Below are 24,332 nucleotides of genomic sequence, written 5' to 3'. Positions count from 1 at the left end.
ATATATCTAATATTATGGCAAAGGTGTTTGCAACGCAAGACAAATGTTTGCTTTTGCGATGTTTATGATATTTTGAATGCAGTGCTTCATTTTGCAAGAGATGTGAGGCATTTTGTGCAATTCTTGGATTTGTGTGTAAAGTTTTAGGGAAAAAAAGAGGCAAAGTTTTGAAAATGTGTGTAAGCAGTTGAAAAAGCTGTCAACTGTTGCAGAGGGATCATTGGGCTAGTTTTGTTACATAGTCTTGGCAACCCTGGCTCTTGGAGTGTCTCATAAGCTGTATGAGATGTAAAGCTACAGAAACTTTGAGATAGAAAACCTTCCTTAAAAACGCCTGTATGCTGAAATGTGTTTGTTGGCTGTTTTTTATTTATTTATTTTTTACCCTACTGACCTATAAACAATAGAGGAGGTTAAAGCCAAAGCCCAATACAGTTCTCAAGATTATAGGTGCCCTGTGAGGTTTCAGGCAACATAAAAATGCTCAAATTAAAATTTCATATTAGTATTTTCCCTCTCCTCATATGCCCCTACTTCTCTATCTCCTACTTCTGCTACTCTCTCTCACACAATAATTTCCCCATTTTCTTGGTCATTTGTGTATTTTTGATGAGAGATATTATACTGCAGTTTATAACTTGAACTGGAGATTAGCAGTCCACACATAGCCCTTTGCTGAAAGTTAGGCCCATTTTGTTAGTTAGGTTTGGGCAAGAGAACAGGGAACTGATCTAAGACTAGCACAATGTGACTAGATGTCCAGTGAAGAGCAATAAATAGACTAACAGATGGACTGTGTCCAAGCACTGTAAAATAGATAAGAGGCTTTGTTGTCTTTACGTAATGATCCTCCAGTTGCAAATCATCAACACACAAACAAGTGCAAGACTTAGGATACACACAAGCAAACACATACAGATCCATATGAGGAAAAGTTGGTGCTAACTTAATTTAAATTTCAATATACTGCATACATCATTGATTGATTTCAGTGTGCATGATCTATAACTTTGTTTCATCCTTAATTTCAGACAAAAAAATAAATGACCAGCGAGTCGCTATGACATTTTATTTTAGTATAAAACACGTTAAAATAGTGAAATGCATTACATGCATCTCAACACAAGCTCTGCATTCATAAAAATATTTTAGTCTTTCACCAATTGACAATAGCATGATTTTTGACAGATTTACCATAGAGTAAGCAAAGAGAATTGTACAAATATAAACTGTAAAAAGATGCGACAAAGTAAAACCACAAGTGAATCAGGCTTTCTAGATGTTTGATGGGTAACTTTGCATGCAAATAAACATTTAACATGTTCATTTCACATTTAGCGGGACAATCAGAAATGCCCTGGGCCCTGTGACGAAAATCGCTCCTCTGGACCCTAAATATAGGGAAGAAGGGGGCTCAACCATAAAAAGATTCTTCAAGCCCCAGTGAATTTAATCAGCAGCCCTGTATTCACGTTTTTCAGTTTCACGCTGCAGTTAATAAGTATTTTTGCTCAGTTATCCGTGGCTCCTGAGTCTCTGCCAGCACCGGAGCCCTTTCCGGACAGGAGGGAATTTTGCAGGCCTTGTAAAGTATAACAAAGAGAATGAGAATAAGCACAGCTACTACTGAGTTACACACAATGGCCACTATGGCAGCTGCAGACAGCCTAGCTCTTAGTTCTGTCTCCATGGTGAGTTGACCTCAGGGATCTGATGTTCAAGAATAGGGAAGACACGTGAAATCACAGTTCATCTCAATGGGTTACTGTGTTTCAATTTCTGCTGCCATTTTACATGATTCTTGAAAGAGCCAACAACACCATCTGGTCCTTCAGTGAGTAAGAGTGATCTACTGATCAAAGGTTTGTATCTCTGCAAAGGCGGACTGTCTTGTTTTTTTGTTAGCCAGATCCCAAGGGAAACATCCTTAGCCTCTGAATGATTCCTGAAAAACAGAGAAAACAACATTTTCTTAATGTAACAATGTATAATAGAGATTTTTTAAAATCTATAAATTTACTCACTAATAAAAAAACATACAAAGGCCATGAGACCACCAATGAAAATGTTTTGCATTCTTTTCTAAATTCACAAGTCCTGAAACTTAATTTAGAAATTGTAATTCAAGTTTAAACAATAATAAAAAGTACTACTAAGTAAAACTATACTACAAGTATACTTTTGTATACTACACATTTAAACATCCATGTATCTAAACCAAGATGGTTCATCATGTTGAATCTGTTTCTAACCTCATCTCCAGTTGTTTTCTCTACCATTAGTCTCTAGGTCAGTTCTCTTTTCAGAGCTCAAATTACTATTAGAGGGTCAGTTTATTTAGGCAATCCAGAGCAATTCCACTCACATCAAACTCAAGGTAAGAGCCCAGGCTTGAAGTGAGACGACACATGGGCAAGACTGATGAACATCAAACTCTCTGTTTGAGGAACGAGGGCACAATATCATTTTACTTCCAATATGTTTTAAAGTGCCTCCCCATACAAATACCCTCCCCTTTCCAATCCTATTATCACAGCTCTATATGCATATTTTGTTGAATAATGCAGACCTGGCTGATACTACAGTAGAGCTTCTTTAAACACTATTTGCATGCAAACCAGATAATTCTGTAGAGAGGACATACATGTCTAACTTCTCCTCGTGGAAAAATGGTCCCACTGATGTAATATATAGGTCTGAAAATCTAAACTGCACTATGACGTACATACTGTGTATTCTGTAGTTAGGCTTAGCTGAGCTAGTCAGAATCAGTGACATTCTGATCAATAACAAGCTGAAAGCAATTGATGAGCCACAGTCTAACATGAACATTAGGGATTTGATTTAGGCTATACTGCTGCCTTCCTGATTCATACATGGATATTTGTTCACAAACAATACTATGGCATGATTGTATTTGTTTGTTTAATATTTACTTGATTGTTTCTTATTTTGCTTTGTTTTAATATGTAATAAATAATAACAAAACAACATAATTTTCCGTGCAATCCTACACAAGACAAGTAGTTTGGAGACTGAATGGATGCAAATTTTTACACCATCTCAACGCCTCCAATTTTATTGATGAGATGACAGTTATGTCAAATGAGAGAGGTGAAAAGTTCAAATAAAGAGCTAAAATAAAACCACCCACAAATACAAGTGTGATTGCTCTTTTTGTCAGTTTGCTTTGAAATGCAAAGAAAGAAAGACGCATGAAATATATCTTATTTTGCTGACCTTATTGTGGGCAGTATGCATATATGCCTCTGTGCTTTGGTTCCAGATGAAACAACATGTTTGCATGGCCAGGATATATATTTGAGCATATCTATTTGAGGAACTGCAAAGAAGTTGCCAAGTGTTCACAGCACTACAGTGCAGCATGCTAGCCTAACTCATGATAATGTCAATTTAATATACTTCTATTATAGGTCTACTCAAATAGTGATATGGCCCTCAGGGTAAATAGTTTCAATTATTGTTGTTTTCTTCTCAAAAATAGGGTGTTCATTAATAAATAAATAAATAAATAAATAAATAAATGCAAAATGATTCATATTTAGGTTATATAAAAACCATTAAAGCTGACATCCAGCCTTTCAAAAACAAAATCATAATGTAGGCTACCAGCGTTATAAAGAACTAATTGAAGTACTAGTTTGAGAAAAACAGCCCTACCCCCCTAAATGAAACATGAGGGGAACAATGAAACACTTGTCTGTCCAACACTATGTGGAAGCACAACAGCTGACTGCTGCTGAATAGTAGGCTACATACAGCAGATAAGACTATTCAAATGAGTAAGAAAATGGTTAGGCTATCCAAGACTTTACAACATTTTTACATTAGCAATAAAGGATAAACTTGCCTGTTTATAAGATGAGAAGATGGTGCTCCATTCAAAACAACGCCTGGCGCCGCGCTGCAGTTTCTCTATTCATCCCGGTCGTAAATGCTGCTGTTATGGCGATGCTGCTTTTGCAAAGTGAACTTACCCGCATCTTTTACACTGGCATTGCCAAGTACTTCTAATGCGGACCAAACAAGTCAAATGAGCTGATGCCCTGATGTGCAGTCAGATCAAAAAGTTTTCGCTTAACAAGAGATGTCGAAACAGACGGGTCCGTGTCTGACCGCGTTCAGCATCCAGTGAATCGGGTTGCTTTGAAGCGTCAGCTGCTCGGAGATTTACTTACGCAATGTTTACTTTTCGAGTGTAGCTAATATGCAGATGAAGTGGCATTATTCAGAGCAGCTTAGAGCTCAGTCTCCCTGCAGTTACTGCCTGACCCTGCCTGTGCCTGGTAGGCGTGGTTGTCATTGTGGTGTTGTCCTGAGAACGAAAACAAACGTTAAACTCCGCTAACCAATGACAACGGGAGCGATCCCAGGTGACGTGAATGTCCCTGCACTGTCCGGACTCGGAAGGCAGGCTCGGGTGGAGTCGGGAGGGAACTGCTTCGTGTTTAAAGATAAATCATTTTTATCAGCTTTTAAAATGTACACGTGAATATTTAAAGCTGTAACCAAATATTCCGTATTGTGGGAGATGGCTGTTGATTCAACTTATTATGCATGACTAATTAAAAAACAACAACATGTTGTAGCCTATTTATAAAAATACAAAAGCGGTTTTCCATTGAATGGCCCCCTTGAAAGTTTAGGGGGATTTCAAAGTGGGTCCCGGGCCCCAGTTTAGAACCATGGTCTATTATGTGGGGGACTAATGTAGCCTATGTAAATTAAGGAATTAGTCACAAAAAAAAAGAAAAAAAAAGATGTGCGTACCCCTTTCAATGTCTATGGTGGTCACAGTTCTGTGTGTTATTGCTGTTTTGCGTGCTCCTTTATAAATGTAATACAATATAAAAGTAATTTGTACTGAAGAATGCAGTTTAGAGCAGCTATTAAATGATTCCTTTATGGTTTACCAATAACGAGTCAGGAGTCCCCATGGAGCCATTAGGAGTAGGCCCTACTGCAGAGAGAAAAGCTTCACCCGAATGTCACTCTTTGAGATACAGAAGCAAAGAGTTTCCTATCTCTAATTTGAATTTTTATGCCTTGTAGAAAACCAGGAATGAGAAATAATTATGGAGATTTATTTTTACACCTCACGTCACAAAACAGCCAACAGGCAATCCTCGTTCCCCATACTCTTTTTGAATTTCTGAATTTCAATTAGTCTCATGTGGAGCAAAACCAGGTAACATACAGAAGCATCCATCTAATTACATTAATGAGTGTAACACTCAAAAACTAAACTTATCTGTTTTCTTTAACAGCCGCAGTTTTATTTTTCCACTGGCAATCACTTAACATTATCTTTAAATTATGTTTAAGAATTTGGCCATGAAAAATACACATTTTTATTTAAACAGATCCCTGATCATGTGCTGTTTTCACATGATATTGTTGCATGTCAGTAGGTCATGATTATCATCCTTTCCTCCTACACTTGAGTGGGAAGCGATCATAGATAGCCTCACCTCCTTTGGCCAAATGATCTATCTCTGAGGTATACTGCAATCTTTAAAATACAATATCTGACATTCATATCTGCTGCATTCATCATGTTTGACAGATGCAACATAGCTGCCTTCCTTAAACTCTCAGGTGCTTAATCAGAAGACACTTTCAATCAGCTAATTGGAGTTTGGATCAATATTTTGGCAAGCATTTGGCAGTTTGTATTGAATCAGTGTGGGAGAGTGGGTAAGGAAAAGAAAACTGATGGAAGAAGTTGATCCCTTGTCGAACCATTATGTATTTATTTAATATTTTCTTGGTGGGTTTTTGTTTTTGTTTTTTTGGAATTAAAATAAGGTCAGCATCCTTGGTCCGTCTTAATTGTTCATCATGACCTTCAATGAGCAAAGAGAAAAAGGAAATCTAATTAATTCATTTAATGCACATCTCTCTAAATTTCTTTGGGTAATTTCCAAAGCTCAACGATGTGTTAACCATAATGGCTTTAGACAGAACTTAAAGGGATAGTTCAGCCAAAAATGAAAATTTGGGCATAATTTACTCACCATCAATTTGTTCCAAACCTGTATGAGTTACTTTCTTCTGTCAAACAGAAAAGAAGATACTTTAAAGAATGTCAGTAAACAGACAGTTGACCGTAGCCCTTCCATTGTAGGAAAAAAAAAAAATACTATGGAAGTCAATGGTTACCACCAACTGTCTGGTTACCAACATTCTTCTAAATATCATCTTTTGTGTTTAACAGAAGAAAGAAACTTGTACAGGTTTAAAACAACTTGAGAGTAAGCTAAACGATGACAGAATTAAAATTGTGGGTGAACTGTCCCTTTAAAGAACTGTAAGCTATTAGTTTAACTAAATTTCAATATTCAATGCATGCATATTATCCATTAAATCGTACACAGTGTTGTGAATACATTATTTCTGCAAAAGCATTATAGTACCTTGTCGATCCAGTCATTAAAAGAGGACACACGGGTGAAAACAGTAGGCTTCCTCACGGTGTTACAGCCCAAACCAGAAACAAAGCTGGCAATACCGTGCACCTCCCAGATGCCGTCAGTGTTCTTACAGTTCAGAGGACCGCCAGAGTCACCCTGCATGTTCACAAAAAAGCAATTTACTAACTAACTAGGCTAACTGCCATATATTGTCCTCAAACACAAAAGCATTGAGCAGTTTTTATCATACAAAAAATAGTCCAGGTATTTGAATTTGAGTGACTTTTTTTACACAAGAGCTTTTAAGTGACTTTTATTCAACTTTCAAAAAAGCTTTTAGTGACTCTTTTTGTGAGTTACTTTGTTCCGCCAGTAGTAGGGGTGTTCGGTTCCGGTTTTTTTGGAGTCGACTCCGACTCCCGACTCCTAATTTTGGAGTCGGTGGAATCGACTCCTCGACTCCATTTACTTTGAATTAAAATAGGGTCAGGATTCAGAAGGTGCGTCTCAATATGCTTCCTCGTTTCTCGCTCGTATGTCCTACGACCCTGAAACCGTTCGAGCTCCGCTCTCATGTAGGACATCTAAATTCTTTAATTCCACCGGGAGGGGGGCGAGGAACGAGGAGGCTTCCTGAGGAGTCAAGAGCGAGGATACAAATGTTTCCTATACTAAAATGTTTAATCAACTAAACCTTATAAATCCCCCTCCTTTTCACATCGCAGCTTCTTCAAATCATATTTAAGTGAGCAATATGTTAGTATTAATCATTAAACTTGTAAAAGCAGACTTGTTTTAGACAGTGTATTTATCAATTTATTTTGTATATTATTTTATATAATTTTAATGTAGTGAAGCTATGAACTTTAACTTAAGCATGTTTAACTTTATTTTTTAACTTTTTTTGTTTAACATTGAAAAATATTAGTTATATTATTACCAGTGGTGGAGGAAGTACTGAATCTCAGTACTTAAGTAAAAGTATAAATAACCAGAGACATATTTACTTTAGTAAAAGTAGAAGTACCACAATGAAAACCCTATTAAGTCAAAAGTAAAAAGTAGCCTACCTGATTTTAAATGTACTTTAAGTATTAAAAGTAAAAGTACTTGCATAACAATTTATTCTCTTAATGTCTATATTCTAATAATTAGGGCTGTAACAATATGCAATAATCCGAAATCGCTACACTCAGATCTACGAACCTGTGTCGCGGTGTGAGAAGGCAGAATCGCGACACACACCTTTTTTGAAGTTAACATTATACAATACGTAGACCTACACCACAAAACTAGTTGAGGGTAAATTATTTAATATTGGGCAATTCCATCGTTGTAAACGGGACATTTGCAGTAAAAACTTGAAATATAAATTCTCAGAAAATGCATTTAATACATATTGAAAAATATCAGTATGCGTTTTATATTTAATGGGAAATAGCCTAGGCTACACATGCGTTACGGGACACAAAAAATCTTTCACTTTTAGGTAGCAAAATATTTTTTTGTAATTCTGTGAATTACACTGCGCAAACCAAAAGTAATAGCCTATACCCACCGGATGAAGAAGGGTTGGCTCTCCACAGAACATAAAATATTGATTTTATTTTATTTTTCGTGTTCCCATTTATGAGGAAAAAACAAAAGACGTGACAGTTCTCTGTTACGGCCATGACCGCTCTGAAAGCGACTTTAAAACTTTCACTGAGACCTCAAACAGAAAGCACAAAGCCTTTTTTTAAAAAGGGAATTTCGTTTTGTATTAATTGTATCTTAATTTTAATCAATGTTTCATCCAGGATTTAATAAATAAGTAAATATAGTAGAAAATAGATAATCACGACACGTAGGCGCCGGCGAGTGAACTGAAGCGCGTCTCATAAATGAACCAAAACTCAGCATATAAGGTATCCTACTTGCCTCACACAGACCTGATAAATATATCTTAAGAGAGCTTTAAATGTGTACTTTTAAACAGAACAATTCAAAACGAAAGAAAACCGACTGCTCTGCTTATGTAATCCGTAAGAAATGCGCATTTCTCTCTGGCGCGTTCACTACTGCGAAGATCGCGTATCAGTATCGTCAACCTCATCTTTGCAGCCGACACAGAAAACACTTGTTTATTAATAAACAATTAAAATGTCTCCTTGCTATATTTGACATATTCATTGCTTTTGCCGGTTCTTTGTGACAGCTTTTAGGTGCTTTATTGGCAGCGCCACCAACTCGTCAGCACCGAAAACATGGAGATTTTTTTCAATCCCTGTTTTGGCAGGGGGAAAAACTGATCCGAAAATGTAACGAAACGTTGTAGAAATGTAGTAGAGTAGAAAGTATAATAATTGCTGCAAAAAGTATGTTTTATGTAATCTTTTCGTTATAATGAACTGTTGCTGTGTTGAACTTGAAAAAAAACACTCGACACTGGGAGTCGATTCCTGACCTGGAGTCGATTCCGACACTAGGGCTAGTGAGAGTCGAGGAATCGACTCTTTTGGAGTCGACTCCCCATCTCTAGCCAGTAGCCTAAGTGGCGGCAAGTGACTTCTGTCTAGATTCGGATGGGACTATTTTTCTAAAAGACGCATGAGTTTCGAATTCTTATCACTCGACGTCTGTGATTTCATGTAGCTATAGCTATAGATTCGGACAGGACTAACACCAGTTTGGCGAAAAACAGGTAATTTGCGATGGAAGTTTTACAGAGGTTGTGTGAGAAAACACAGACTTGGCAGATTCGGACGCGATTAAAATCGCCTAGTAGCCTAGCTTAATAACCTATGTGTGTGAAAGACGAATTTATATAACGTCCCCCTGGAAAACAAGTCCTGTATGAATAGGGCTTAAGAGTGAGTCATTAAATAATTCATTCAACCGATTCGTTTAAAACGGTGGCTTTTGTGGCTTCGTTTGGAATTATATATTATTTGTTGACGGAGCCAAGTAAGTTCCTCAATATTAACTGTTTGTTTACTGCACTATGGTATAAAAGCAAATTTTGGAGAAATATGGCTCTTTTGCTAGAGGGATATTGCTTAAATGAGTTGCGTTAAGTTACTCTGTAAACTTAGATGTCTAAGATGTCTCACAAATGAAGTGGCACAAGATTAGAGCTGCACGATGGATACATTTAAAATAACGATTTATTTTGTTTAAAAAATGTGTTTTATTGAGATCAGATTCTCCCTCGATTCTGAACTGACAACTAAACAAAATAAAATGTAATTGTTCTGACTAAATGTTAATTGCTGCAGTCCATTTAAATCGTTAAATTAATCTGAGTGAACGTTTTTTTTAAAATGGTTTGAATTAATGATTCAATGACTCACCCATAGGCCTACAGTATATGGTTTCATTACTGGATGAATGGACTTTTATCCCAGTACATGTGATAAATAAATATTTGTAACACAGAAATAACGATATCGTGATGTTGAAAAGACTGTTTGTGTAGCAGTTTCATTCCTGATAACTGCTCTCTCTGGGTCAGCCAGCACCAACGCAAATTTGAATGTTCTGGTGTGATTTTTTTGTGAAAGTATAAGGCGAATCGTTATCATCTCGGAATGAGATCGCAATTAATCGTGCAGCTCTACACAAGATACTTGCTATTGAACAGACCACAGACCGAATAACTTTACTCACATTGCAGCCAGCGACAACGCCGTCTCCCCCAGCGCAGACCATAGATTCCTTGACGGAGGAGCCCCACCAGTCAGACCTGGAGCAGGTAGCGAGATCCACAGCGGGCATCAGTGCTTGCTGCAGTCTGTCAGGAAGAGAGCCTCCAGCTGGGACACAACCAAAGTATGTTTATTAATACTGTTCTGTACAGATTACCTCACATAAACACTAAAACATGGCAAGGGTTTGTTTTATGCTTTAGGAATATTTCAAACAATTCAGTTATTATTACATGCGTGTTGGCTATGTCAGGTCTTGTGTGCACACAAGCACTTACTGGAGAGTCTTCCCCAGCCTGTGATGTAGCAGGGGTAGTTGTTTGGGAGGCCGGAGCCAGCAGGAGGAATGCAGCCCAGATGAACAGTGTCACTCAGTGTCACAGGCTGGGACAACTTGATCAGGGCAATGTCGTTTCTGAATGAGCACAATCACAAGTGAGAGCTGTTGTTTACTCACTGTGTTGAAGTCCACAGTCAGTGTCACAAAATAAACCCGACAGGGTGATCAGGACCGGGATGTGAAGCCATATATGACTTGATGACTGGAGCTACTGTATATAAATATAAACTCATATGAGTTTTACATAATCACATGATTTTATAATCCACCATATTTATCAACGCCGAAGTTTCTCTTAATGTGTGAGCCTTCTGATTCATTGGCCACTATATAGCCCATAAGAATAACAAAAAGCAGTAAACAACAGTACATTATTCACTGCTCAAACCAATGTGTTTATGATTGATAAATAAAAATATGAAAACCGTTTGCCATATCAAGCAACATAATTTTAAAATAAAGTGGATAGAATTATTTTGAAAATTGTTTGCCTGTCATTTTAAAAGCAATCAGTTCTACATTATTGTGGTCGTTATACAAAAATACATGCTCTAATAACCTATTAAGTATTTCAGTGAGTTTAAAATCTGTGAATTCAATCAACGTATTGACCAGACATGTTTACCTTTCTATTCCGAAAGGTAAATTCTACAGAATTTATGTAAAGATCTACAAAGTATAATACTTACCCAAGAGCCACAAACATGGAGTTCCATTTCTCATGTACAATGATCTTCTGAGCACTGATGGTCATTGAGCCGTCCTCATATGTGGACAGGTCGTGCTTACCAACATGCACCCTGTAGTTGCGCCCAGAACTACAGGAGAGAAAATGCATGATGGCTAAAATCCAGTTGAAAGCTATTGAATTCCTCATGTTAAAAACATTTAACACATTTGAAAAGGAATTGGATTCTGCACTGACCAGAGATTAATATATTAGATGGACACTGGATTGGACTCTTATACCTGATGCAGTGAGCAGCAGTCATCACCCAGTTTTCGGCAATGATAGATCCACCACAAGTGTGACGCCATGAGCTACCGCTCTGATACTGCAGAGAGATCTAATCATGGGAAACATAATTAAGCATGGTACTATTATGTTAAACATACAAATATAAATACTGTTAAAACAGAAGACCTTTGTACTAGCAATGCCAAAATAAGGGGTTTAATTCCCGGGGAATGCATGAACTGATGAAATGTAGGCTAAGTCTTAAATGTTGTAAATTGCTTTATAATGTAAATTAAATGTAATGAAAGAGAGGGAACAGATGCAAAGGCAAAGTGTGGAAAGTAAATAGGAGGCAGAAATGGTGGCTATTTGTGAGACGGAGGTAGTAACGAGAGGAAATGAAAAATGAAGGCAGACAAAATGGTGCTACATACCTGCCAGGGCCAGCTGTGGGGTCTGGCTTCCTCTCCATTGACCACACGAGTGATGAGAGGCTCAATGGGTGGTTTTCCACACCCAAAGGCTGCAGTAGAAATTCAGAATAAAACCTTTACAACAACATCTCTAATCATTATATTGCAGGATATTAAGTCTAAATCAGGTGTGCAGACTTCTTACCGCTAGCGATGAGCACTGATGCTAGGATTAGGGTGAACATGTTGACTCCGGTCAGCTGCCCGAGCACTGACATTGCCCACTTTTAAACCCTCTTTATTAGTGATGTCACATTGGCCACACAAAATTATGAAATAGGTGCTGCACGAAGCATTCCACCAGTTTTGCCTGGAAAAACCTATCAGTTTCTGAACAGCTGCTTTCCATGAATCCATTCACATGGCCTTCATGCATAAACCTCTGTCTTGACTCAGTTCCCTTAACCCTTGTGCTGTGTTGAAAACCCTGTAACACCTTTTGTGTTCCCGGTCAAAAATAACCAGCCTTTTAAAAATTGCTCGCTATGCTATATTATCACCAAATATTGGATTCAATCTTTTTGTCAACTTGTTTTCTTTCAATTAGCACAGGTTTTGTATTTCTATTTGGAACTGATTGATCGTATAGGCCTCATGGATCTGAGCTTATGCACCTCCGTTTTTGAGTGAAAAAATCATTATTTGTGGATACATTTCGTCAATGTTCAACAAAATATGAAATAAAAAATATCAAATATCTGTTTATCAAACTACTGTGTTTTAATGTTTAAGTTTGTTTTGAAATGCTTTTATTTTGTACAAAATGGGACAAAGTCACATTGATGGTCACAATCAAGTCACAAAAAATGGGGGAAGTTATACCCAGACTGAGTAAAGTTAGTAAGTTTTAGTATAATGCGATAACGTTAACTAGACTTTTCAGGAAAAATAAAATCCTCTCCGGGTCAGAATCCTACAAACACAACCTGAGGTAAACTCATTTATATATATTAACATACAATTTAGCATTTACATTAGAAAGAGAGCATCATTTGGAAGGAAATAGGTTTTTAAGTTTAGATTTGGTGTGATATTTGATCAACTTGTCAAGTGGGTGTGAGTTTCCTAAACTGTCTTTTTTTTCTTGGCAATGTTTGAAATGTTTATAAAGATTAATAAAATGTAAAAACTGGGGCAATTCGCTAGCTAGTATATACAATATCGTTAAAAAAATTGGGGTTGGTAATATTTTTTATTGTTTCTTGTGCTCTATTGTGTCTTATGCTTACTAAGCTGCATTTATTTGATCAAAGTAAAAACAGTAATATTGTGAAATATTATTTTACAATTTAATATAATTGTTTTTTATTATAATATGATTTTTAAAGGACATTTATTCCTGTGATGGCAAAGCTGAATTTTCAGCATCATTACTCTCTTTACTGTCACATGATCCTCCAGAAATCATTCCGATATGCTGATTTGATACCTAAGAAACATTTCTTATTATTATCAATATTGAAAACAGTTGTGCTGCTTAATATTTTTGTGGAAACCTTGATACATTTTTTTTCAGGATTCTGTGATGGATAGAAAGTTCAAAAGAGCAGCATTGATATGAAATATATTTTTTGTAACATTATAAATGTCTTTACTGTCAATTATGATCAATTTAATGCATCCTTGCTAAATAAAACTATTCATTTCTTCTTTTTTTTAATTACTGACCACAATCTTTTGCACTGTAGTGTAAATTAATCTCTATTTTCCCAACATATGTTGTTCTAATACATGTATAACCCCCTCTGTGAACAATATTACATTTAAATGTACAGTAGGTATAACCTGTGGTCAAGTTTGAAAATGTTCAGCACAGCAGATGGTAAGTTCTCAGGGAAACGAGGTTAGCAGCAGGATTGACCGTGTCTGTATCAATGTCTTTTTTTGGGTCAGAAAATTCAGCAAATAATATCGCACCTTTGAACCCACTGAGCACTCCTCAGACTTTATATGCTGTGTATTTATGTACTTTGTATGACATAAAAGTAAGAGGGTTTGATGGTTCGTCTGTCATTGTCAGACTGAAGGTCATCATATAAAAACACATTCAGGCCAATAACTCTCTATTTAATAATGCATTGAATCAAGCATTGATTGAAAAAAAAGCACATCTTTCCCTTAAATATTTGAACGTAAAAAACAACAACAACCAGTAAAATGTGATTTTGTAACATAAATGTTTTTTTTATCGCCGCCTCATTAAGATCCAATGTGGGGTCAACACTGACAGAGCTGATCTGTTGCTCAGTTGCAGCAGAATGGTCATGTGTTGGCTTGCATTTTGACATGGGGGTTAAAAAAGTGGACATAAGTTTATTCACAGTGTTTAATATATGTTGTGTTAAAAAAAACAGCAATACAACAACATCAGTAAGCTGATGAACCACTGTTATTGTGATATTTCTGCATTGCAAATAATTTACTTGTAGATAATAGAAAAACAACAGACCCACGTCATGACATGGACGCTGCGTGTTCTGATTAATTGACTCATTCATTGAAGGGGCGTGTTCAAAATAATAGCATTTATAAACTCCATAAAAATGGAGTGTAATTAGAGAATTAATTATGTGAAAAATCAGATGTCATAGATTGTACAGAAAAGGGGAAGCAAATGATTCAAAAGTTGTTATAAAATGTCTTTCCTTCTGAATTGCTAAGTAAGATGGGCCGTTCCACACATTGGGTCTCATTCACTAAGCATGCAAATGCTGAATTTGTGCGTGAAATCTGCGTATAAATGTTTTGAACAAATCATGATTTATCAATAACTTTCATTCTAAAATGTATTCTAAAAAAAAAAAAAAAAAATTAAGGAACAACTGAAACCACTTACAGTAAATGCAAAAATCACATACTCTTGGTGGCCTTATAAACATGTTAAGATGAAATTTTAAGATCTTAAATATATTTCATCATATATATTTATGTCATACATCAGTAAATGTGACAAAATAAGAAAAAAAAATCATCTACGTACGCACGTGTTGTGAATTAGTTGGAAAGTTTTCATATTATGAATAAATTACTGTAAAATTACCAGAATGACTTTACTGGTAAATACACAAGTATGCTGTTCACACATTATCTCAACTGTAATTTACCGGTAATTAACCAGTAAAGACTATATGTGTGAAAGGGGTTTTTGTTCGGAGGAACAACGTAATTTGATTAAAAAGTTGATTGTTAATTGCTCCCCTAAAATGAACTCAAATGTTTTAAAATGGCAACAAAAACCTGAAACACACGGAAGAAAACTAGCGTCTACTGTTAAAACGGATTAAAGAATAGTCAGAATGGCGAAGATTCACCTCCAGAAAGATCAAAGGTTCATCTAAAAATACCTGTAAGATGATACAGTCAGAAAACCATTGATCAATATCAGCAAGAAGCCCCCGTAAAACACCATTGTTGAAAAAAATGCATGTGCAGAATCATTTAAAATTTGCCAAGGAAAACATTTGATTGGCCCAAAGAGAAATGGTGTAACATTCTGTGGACTGATGAGAGTAAAATTGTTCTTTTTGGGTCTTGTGGTTATTGACAGAATGTCATGCGACCGCCGGGTACTGAAGTCAAGCCACTGTACACTGTGAAGACAGTGAAGCATGTTGCCGCAAAAATCATGGCATGAGGATGTTTATTATACTATGGTGTTGGGCCTATTTATTATATACTAGGGATCATCGATTAGTTTGTAAACATCAAAATACTTGAAGAGATTATGTTGTCCTATATGCCGAAGAGAAAATGCCCTTGAAATGGGTGTTTCAACAATACAACGACCCCAAACACACAAGTAAACTATAGCAGCATCTTGGTTTCAGACAAAAAGGATTGAGGTAATTGAGTGGCCACTGTCCAGTTCAATCCCCTGACCTCAACCCCATTGAAAACTTGTGGGTTTACATTAAAAATGCAGTTTCTGGAGCAAATCCCAAAAATTCACAGGAACTATGGAATAGTTTGTTCAACCTGGGTTGAAATACCTGTTTCTAGGTGCAGTTGGTTGACTCAATGCAATGATGCACAGCTGTTATCAAAAACAGGTTATGCAACTAAAGAATCTTTAAAAATTTGTAAAAGTGTTTGAAGTTATAAGTTTGAAGAGAATTTTGTTATTGTTTTTTGTTGTTTATTTAACAGATTAATATTCCTTCTCTTTGCTTCCTGAAATGAATGCAAACTTGCTAACATTTATTAATGCTTTGATTTGGATTTGAATGTGTAACGTTTCTACTGGGTCTGAAATATGGAAATGAAAGATATTAAAAAATATTTGCACTTTATTCACTTTTATTAACATACTGCTATTCCTTTGAACATAAATCTCAAACTCAGGAAGAAAACGATTCAATCATCCTACATTGAGATGATTAAATCATTTAGATGACAGGATAGCAATGAAGTCTGTCAAAGAGAAGATAACAATGAGATCATGAGTCTCTGATTGTTAATGCTTTTGTTGCGTCCCCCTACTGCTGATCAGGTTAAGGCTTTTGTTATCTCATGTTATTATGTAACTTAATGTTGTATGTTGGCATGACATTGTAATTTTAGTCTGTTTTCCCTAAGTATCAGAATGTTCAAATTTGGAGTTTAACAGTGGAAATTAGCAGTTTAAAAGCTTTGAATTTATAAACCTTATTTTTGTGTCTGTAAGTAATTAGTTCTTCCTATTCCTGTGTTTAAATACATCTTCATTAGTTTTGACATTAGATATGTGGATATTTGACTGCCATTACACTGCCAAAATTACTTTTAACAGTGATATAGGGCCTACATAAAATGAAACAAAATTCATATTTCATCTTTATCAAGAGGAATAAATAAAGCAGCAGATAAACATTTAATTGGTCAACTCTGAACTGCGGCACACAGTGTGGCACAGTGGCTCTAACAAAGTCCAGTTTGCTTTAGATTTAGCCCATCCCACCCTGTCATGTGTTTATAAGACGGTCTTGTATTGTTAGAATCTCATTGTCTGACTGTTCTACTTGTTCTTGTTAGTGTTTCATATATTATTAAGATCAACCTTAACAACCAAAAGTCATGTCTAAGCCTGCACAGGATCCAGTGTATAAAGTGCCAGGTAAGCCTTTCTATGCTTTACTACTATAGTCTCATCTCAGTGTGTTATCATCATCTCTCAGGCCTTTATTTAATGTTTTGCCACATGAATGCAGATTGTATTTTGCCAAGCCATAACTTTTATTGTTAGAAATTATACTAAGATAAGCAAATTTAAACTGATAGCTTAGACAACACCAGCTGTTGTATGATCAGTTTTAAGTTTTTAAAAAAATAAATTTTATTTTTATTTTTTATATCAGTCAAATGTGCAGTCCATAGGATAAGCTAGCTAATTCTCTTCTTGTTCCTGTTGCCATTTGGTCAAAAGGGACTGTTGCATAAATAGATTGTGCCAAACCAGCATTCATTCAACAATACTTTTTTTTTTTAAGACAGGGCTCTAAAACGGAACTATTCCTTCAAATCTATGAAATCCTATACTTTGAAAGCTAGGGATGTTCTACAGTAAATGAGGTATATCATCGTGGTTGGTGGGTCAAAGTTAGGGAATATTTAAGGCAACACACACAGAAGAGATCATCCAGTTTTGCAACACTTTATTTCTTCATATTCACTATATTAATGCATTTCATTCAGTTTATGATTAAAGTAAGATACAATTGTTCTTTATTAGCTCGGATGTCCTCCAGAACTCTGTACAGTCCAATCATCCACCACATTGTCTGTGTCACAGCTCTCATGATTTGTTATGGTGTGATTTCTTCTCAGCTAACAAAAAACGGCCATCTGCCAGTGGTCTGGAGTTCATTGGTCCTCTTGTGAGCTCTGTAGAGGAGACCCCAGACCCCATCAGTACGGTTATTAAGGGGCAAATTCCCTCCTGGGTCACTGGCAGCTTCCTTAGGAATGGACCTGGCAAATTTGAGTTTGGTGAAAGCAAGTAAGAGGGCAAAATATTGCTATAATCAGAGCAAGATCAATTTATTTTTATTGTTTTCTTTGCTTATTTGGCTTCATCTCTTCCTCCTTAGATTCACCCACTGGTTTGACGGCATGGCCTTGATGCATCGTTTCCACATTAAAGATGGTCAGGTGACCTACAGCAGCCGTTTTTTGCGCAGTGACTCTTATGTACAGAACGCAGAGAACAACCGAATTGTGGTGTCTGAATTTGGCACGCTGGCAACACCTGACCCATGCAAGAACTTCTTCGCTCGGTTCTTTTCACGTTTTCAGATTCCAAGTAAGCATCAGTTGGAGGTGAAAGTGGCATGCATACCTGATCAGAAATTCAGACAGAACACTTAAGCTAATCAGGCCTATCTATAAAGATAAGATCAAAAGTACAGTACTTGACAAATTTAATGCAATTACTACAAAACCTTCATCTGAACCCATTCTAATCATCAGTTGTGTTTGATTAACAGAGGCGTCTGATAATGCAATAGTGAGCTTTGTTAAGTACAATGGAGATTTTTACGTAAGCACAGAGACCAACTTCATGCGCAGAATCGACCCTGTGAGCCTGGAAACCAAAGAGAAGGTATATATGGCAATGTTTCACAGATACAGTAATTAAATGAGATAGCCACTTATCTGTATGTGATTTTGTTTTTTAAAAGGTGGATTGGTCGAAATATATTGCAATTAATGCAGCTACAGCTCATCCACATTATGACAGTGAAGGAACGACTTACAACTTGGGAAATTCATGCAATCAAAAAGGTGGGATGCAGATATAAACCCTTAATGGCTCCTTTTTGTAAAAAAAAATTCAGACCAAACAGAATTGCAAAAATAATGACTGCTTCAAACTGAATCTCTTTTCCCATCTGCCAATAGCCAAACAAATAGTCCCTTCCCCAAACACATGAACCAATGTTTTGACAGCACCACAGAGCCACACTTTTAAGGAAATCAACATAGAAATGGCTTATATATTTTTCTTTATTATTCTGGGATATAAGAAAATATTTTAACAACAAAAAGGCACTTCACCTTCAATTTTTTTTCTCAAAGGCTTTTTCTACCATATCCTCCGAGTACCACCAGGTGAAGGGACGAACGATATTGCTGATCTGTCTGATGCTGAGATTCTTTGCTCTATTCCTGCTTCTAACCCCAGAAAACCATCATACTACCACAGTTTTGGTAAAAAAAATTTAGTTCATCTAATATGCTTTTCTGCTTCTTTATCCATATATAATCTTATGAGAATTATTTTGCATCTATTTACATAGGGTTGGAAATGTCGGCCACACGTTTGTTCGTGGAGATTGTCAAGTATATTATAATCTCTTGCAACAAACAGATGAAAAGAAACAAATCTTTTTTGTTGTTTTTTGCTGTTTGCAGTCTTGTCTGAGAATTACATAGTCTTCATTGAGCAGGCAATCCAGCTAGACCTGCTTAAAATTGCTGGTAAGAGCATTAATAAAGTCATGTCCTGGAACCCGGATCTAGACACCATCTTCCATGTGGCAGACAGACGCACTGGCCAGGCAAGGCAGAGTCTATAACAACATCATACTGACATCTAATTGTGGGCATTGTGTATTTCTGCCGCTTCACCTCTGTTTTCATCCCTGCAGCTCATCAAGACAAAATACTACAGCAGTGCCATGTTCACCCTGCACCAGATTAATGCATATGAGGATAATGGATATTTGATTATGGACATGTGCTGTGGAGATGATGGAAATGTGATGGCTGACTACACGATGGAGAACCTTTGTCGGGCATCCGGGGAAGAACTTGACAAGGTAATACCTTCGCAATCCAGTGCATGACAAATTGCGATAATGTTGACCTCTCTTTCAGTTTCACCAAAAAGTAACTTTAATGCAATGTGTATCTATTGGCTTTTCCAGTTCTTCAATTCATTGAGTACAATCTTACCACGCCGATATGTACTGCCTCTGGACGTTATGGAAGAGGAGCCCAATGACCACAACCTCATCAATTTGCCGTACACCACTGCCTCTGCTGTGAAGACTACAACTGGGGTAAGTGAACAAGTTGTGGAGAGAGGGGGGACTGGAAAAATAATATTAATAGATATCAATAAAAGTCATTTCTCTTTGGTTATAATAGGTGTTCCTCACCCATGAAGATCTCTACAATGATGACCTGTTGCAGTACGGTGGTCTTGAGTTTCCACAGATAAACTACACTTACTACAATGCTCGTCCTTATCGCTATTTCTACGCCTGTGGCTTTGGACACCTTTTTGGTGACTCTTTGCTTAAGATGGATCTAGAAGGAAAGAAGCTAAAGGTATCATCTTAAATGAAAATACTTTTATTTGAGATTTATGACTGTTCACTTCAATTGGGAATATAATGTTTGATCTGTTTTGTTGTATGTAGGTGTGGCGCCATGTTGGTTTGTTCCCATCAGAACCAGTGTTTGTTCCAGCACCTGATGCTAAGGATGAGGACGATGGAGTGGTCATGTCTGTGGTCATTACACCAAGAGAGGTGAGTTTCATGGTGTCATCATACCCTTGTTGTCTAGCTCCATTGGCTTCCTCTTGTGACATATTAATATTAAGACTTATTAGGGGCCAAGCCCCGAAAGGACTGTAGGCACTATTGGAATTGTTGATTTTCTTTATTATTATTCCTCCCGAATGGGAGTCTATGGCCACCCTATGAACCGTAAGTAGAAAAAGATGAAAACTGGCACACTTGTAGTGATGGTAATGAATAGAAATCTGACCAACTTTGGGATATCTAGGACTAATCTATAGCCCCAAAAATACACATTTGAAACAGTTATAACTTTTGAATCTTTTGATCTAGAAAAATTAAACTTAGTACACCTGATTCCTTTCATCATGCTGATTACGCTAAACATATTACATTAAGACTCCACCCATTACAGTAGTGGCAATTTTGAAAAATACATATTCCATTTTTTCGCTACAGATGATCTTTGGACCTAGCTGCACAAATATGACAAAAAATATTTTTTTTATTCATCATTGTTCAAAAGGTATGATGTCATGAACTTAAAGATATCGACCAAAAATTGGTTCAGAGGCTGTATGTTGGCCAAATATTGATCAATCGATCAAACTGGGAACAGCAACACCTACAGGTCATGAGATATGAAAAACAGCTATTTTTGCTAATAACTTTTGAAGTTTGTCAGAAAATCGTGATGTCTATGGATTCCTTGTATCATGCTGAATCCATGCATACCGATTGTGCTAAGATCGGACAATCCATCGGTCCGCCATTTAAAATGTTGTCATAAATTGCTATATATTTTAAACGATTTGACATATAGGCACAAAATTAGGTAGGGATCATCAACAGCATGTCCTGAACGTACCTGGGAAGATTGAACACAGTGCCACCTATTCCAGAGATATAAGGATAAAAAAAAAAAAAGACTTATAACTTTTGAAAACATTGTCCAAATATTGTTTTCTCTGTGTCGTTTCGTTTCCTGGCTTATGCCGATTCTGATGAAGTGTCGTATCATGCTAACCAGTTGCCATTCTTTCTAATGTGGCCCTTTAGCTATCAGGTTAACCATAAGCTATGTTAACATTAAGTTAGTTTAGCATGATAATCTAGTTAACATGCCAAGTAATACTTTAGTGTGCTCGTTCTCACACTAAAAGCGTTCCTCGGCAGCCTGGTGAATCAACGTCAACTGTGTGGCGCAATCTGTAATGCTACAAGCCCTGAACTTTCAGGCCGTGGGTTTGAATCCTATGTGACACATGCCCAGACCGCAAGAGGCACTGTGGCCTGAAATGCAAGAAGCTGCATCTGTTCCAGACATTGCTTCTTTCTGAGAATGATCTAATCTGAACTTATTAAATATAATATGTGGTGTATTTATATACGCAATCTTCATGTTTAGTTAATTTACACTTGTACTACTAAACCTCGGCTGCCAGGCGAATGCATGTCTTCTGAGTGGGGCCTGGTGATAAGCAATGAAGACTTGACCAGAAAGTTGGGTATTCGAGTCCCATATGGTGAAATGTCAGAATTTTTATGATTTGCAGAGTACATTCAAGTATTTGTTTGGCTCTCTATTGAAGATGTGGTTTTCTGTCATTTAAAAATAACAATAGTCTGACATCTCTGTGATACATTATGCTTATCTACAGAATTTCCAAACAAAAGTTTGTTTAAATTTGTGTTTAAACTATTTTTGCATGAACCATTTTACCAGTGTTCTGACAAAACATATTTTTTTAAGAATTTACAGATATCAACATCTTAGGATGGTATCAGTAATAACCTTCCTGACTTTCAAAAAAACTGAAAGGGTTTTGTATTTCTACTTCACCCTTCATGAAAACTATAGGACTTAAGTTTGCAAGCTTAAGGTTAGCACCTCTTCTTGCCTTATGTTTCACTGCTTTTATTGTACATGGTTTTATGCCAGACTCCATGATGAAGGTTCTCCTAGTCCCTGTAGTAAAAGACAGAGTAGGAAAAGTGGGCAACTCAGATAATTACAGACCCATTGCGCTTGCTAGTATACTCTCTAAAGTTATTGAGCATATCTTTCTGACAAGGATTGACAAAATAATTCCTTCAACAGACAATCAATTTGGGTTTAAGCCCAAACATGGCACAGATATGTGCATTTATGCCTTAAAGGAATTACTAAGTGACTATAAGAGCAAGAATTCATCTGTTTTTATATGTTTTTTAGATGCCTCTAAGGCGTTTGATCGTGTGAATCATCGAAAATTATTTCATAAACTGTGTCAAGCGGGTGTGCCTAGGTATATAGTTAGATGCTTGTCATACTGGTATGCAAACCAGACTATGCAGGTCAAGTGGGCAAACTGTGTGTCTGCTCCTTTTCAGGTTTGCAATGGGGTCAGACAAGGAAGTATTTTATCGCCTGTTTTGTTTAATTTTTTTATGAATGACCTGTCTAAGCGGTTAAACCAGTGCAGAATGGGCTGTATGGTTGGAAGTTCAGTAGTAAACCATCTAATGTATGCTGATGACTTGGTAGTGTTTTGTCCCAGTACAGCTGGTCTCCAGCATCTTCTCAAACTGTGTTCTGAGTTTGGAGAACAACATGATGTCAAATATAATCCTTCTAAAAGTGTAATCATGATCTGCCGAACGAAAGAGGATAAATGTATGACATTCCCTGACTTTAAGTTGTCTGGTAATGTCCTTAAGGTTTGTGATGAAGTCAAATATCTTGGTCATGTGATCACTGACCGTCTGTCTGATGATGAGGACATTTATCGTCAGTGTCGTATGTTATATGCACAAGCTAATGTACTCCTTCGGAAATTTGGTTATTGTTCTGATGAAGTTAAATTAACTTTATTCAAAGCATATTGTACTTCACTGTACACAGCAAATCTCTGGTGGAACTACAAAAAATCCAGCCTTCAGAAACTACAAGTGGCTTTTAATGATGCACTAAGACTTTTGTTAAAAAAGCCGAGATGGACTAGTGCCAGTGACATGTTTGTGTCTGCTGGAGTTAACACATTGAAGGCTGTTTTGAGAAACACCATGTATAATTTCATTTGTCGACTTAATGAGTCTGGAAATAGTGTCATCATGATACTGACTAACACTGAATATAGTGCCATACGCTACACATCTAAACTTTGGAGACACTGGTATGACTGTCTTTTGAAAGGATAGAATCCTTTATTTTTATTTTTTTATAATATGTATTTAATGTGATGTGTTTTAATTTTGTGTTGTCTGTTGTTTTTTATGAAGTATGGACCATGAGTCTGCAATAAAGTATATCTATCTATCTATCTATAGGACATTTCAAAACTTTAAAAGTAACTTTAAAAACCAAAGTATTTTAAGCTCATTGAGCCATTGGAAGGGCTTGGCCCCAAGATGGCTGCTGGCAGCTATATTTTAGTATTATTTAGTATCATTTTAGTCATACATAAGTCAAATAAGATAAATAATAAGATTTATTTGACTACTTTACATGTCAGAGTTCACTCTAAGATTTCAGTTATGACAGGCCTGATAATGTTATGTAACTCTCTTTAGAAAAACAGAAGTTTCCTCCTTGTCCTTGATGCCAAGACCTTCACAGAGCTTGGACGAGCAGAAGTTCCAGTGGACATCCCATATGGCACTCATGGACTCTTCAATGAGATGAGCTAAAATAGAAAATCAACAACTTCAGTCAACTCATAAGAGTGGAACCATTCGACAAACTATTCTGAAATTTGTGAGACCTGCAAGAACTGTGTAATGAGTCAGCCATGTAATTGCTGTATCAAATTAATCTTTTTTATTTGTTTATTACGTGTATTCTGTGTATTTGTATCTGACATTAAATACTTTGACAAATCTGACACGCTATATTTGCTATATTATACAATTAATTCATGCATCAGGACCACTAAAAAAGTGAAGGTGTAAATGTGTT

General features: G+C 36.5%; 2 protein-coding genes across 2 annotated transcripts; one reads left to right on the top strand and one right to left on the bottom strand.

The window, feature by feature from the left end:
* Positions 1–5,750: 5,750 nt before the first annotated feature.
* On the bottom strand, positions 5,751–12,182 carry ela3l (elastase 3 like). The gene is made up of 8 exons (XM_082170691.1): positions 12,037–12,182; positions 11,853–11,941; positions 11,430–11,527; positions 11,150–11,278; positions 10,399–10,535; positions 10,083–10,228; positions 6,438–6,590; positions 5,751–5,867 (listed from the first exon to the last, which is right to left on the bottom strand). The coding sequence occupies exons 1-8, from the start codon at positions 12,107–12,109 to the stop codon at positions 5,850–5,852; spliced, it is 843 nt and encodes a 280-aa protein (XP_082026817.1). The 5' UTR covers positions 12,110–12,182; the 3' UTR covers positions 5,751–5,849.
* Positions 12,183–16,910: 4,728 nt separating this feature from the next.
* LOC309499452 (carotenoid-cleaving dioxygenase, mitochondrial-like) lies at positions 16,911–24,103 on the top strand. Its single transcript, XM_082170690.1, has 12 exons — positions 16,911–16,983; positions 17,694–17,865; positions 17,957–18,168; positions 18,353–18,468; positions 18,548–18,650; positions 18,945–19,076; positions 19,281–19,426; positions 19,517–19,687; positions 19,796–19,930; positions 20,019–20,201; positions 20,294–20,404; positions 23,948–24,103. Exons 1-12 carry the CDS (start codon positions 16,944–16,946, stop codon positions 24,062–24,064), a joined length of 1,638 nt encoding a protein of 545 aa, XP_082026816.1. The 5' UTR covers positions 16,911–16,943; the 3' UTR covers positions 24,065–24,103.
* The last annotated feature ends 229 nt before the right edge of the window (positions 24,104–24,332 follow it).

The sequence above is a fragment of the Leuciscus leuciscus genome, assembly GCF_965113295.1.
Source record: "Leuciscus leuciscus genome assembly, chromosome: 5".
NCBI classification, from domain to species: domain Eukaryota; kingdom Metazoa; phylum Chordata; class Actinopteri; order Cypriniformes; family Leuciscidae; genus Leuciscus; species Leuciscus leuciscus.
Note: the sequence above shows the minus strand (reverse complement) of the source record. Positions and strands in the feature narration are given on the sequence as shown.

What these genes read in the sequence shown, in the direction of transcription:
- ela3l (XM_082170691.1), bottom strand. Translation starts at nt 12,109, where the DNA reads ATGTCAGTGCTCGGGCAGCTGACCGGAGTCAACATGTTCACCCTAATC. An exon ending in CCCACAGCTGGCCCTGGCAG is followed by an intron (nt 11,528 to 11,852) that starts GTATGTAGCACC and finishes TCCCATGATTAG; the next exon opens with ATCTCTCTGCAGTATCAGAG. An exon ending in ACTGCTGCTCACTGCATCAG is followed by an intron (nt 11,279 to 11,429) that starts GTATAAGAGTCC and finishes TCTCTCCTGTAG; the next exon opens with TTCTGGGCGCAACTACAGGG.
- LOC309499452 (XM_082170690.1), top strand. Translation starts at nt 16,944, where the DNA reads ATGTCTAAGCCTGCACAGGATCCAGTGTATAAAGTGCCAG. An exon ending in TTCACGTTTTCAGATTCCAA is followed by an intron (nt 18,169 to 18,352) that starts GTAAGCATCAGT and finishes TTTGATTAACAG; the next exon opens with AGGCGTCTGATAATGCAATA. An exon ending in TGGTCATTACACCAAGAGAG is followed by an intron (nt 20,405 to 23,947) that starts GTGAGTTTCATG and finishes AACTCTCTTTAG; the next exon opens with AAAAACAGAAGTTTCCTCCT.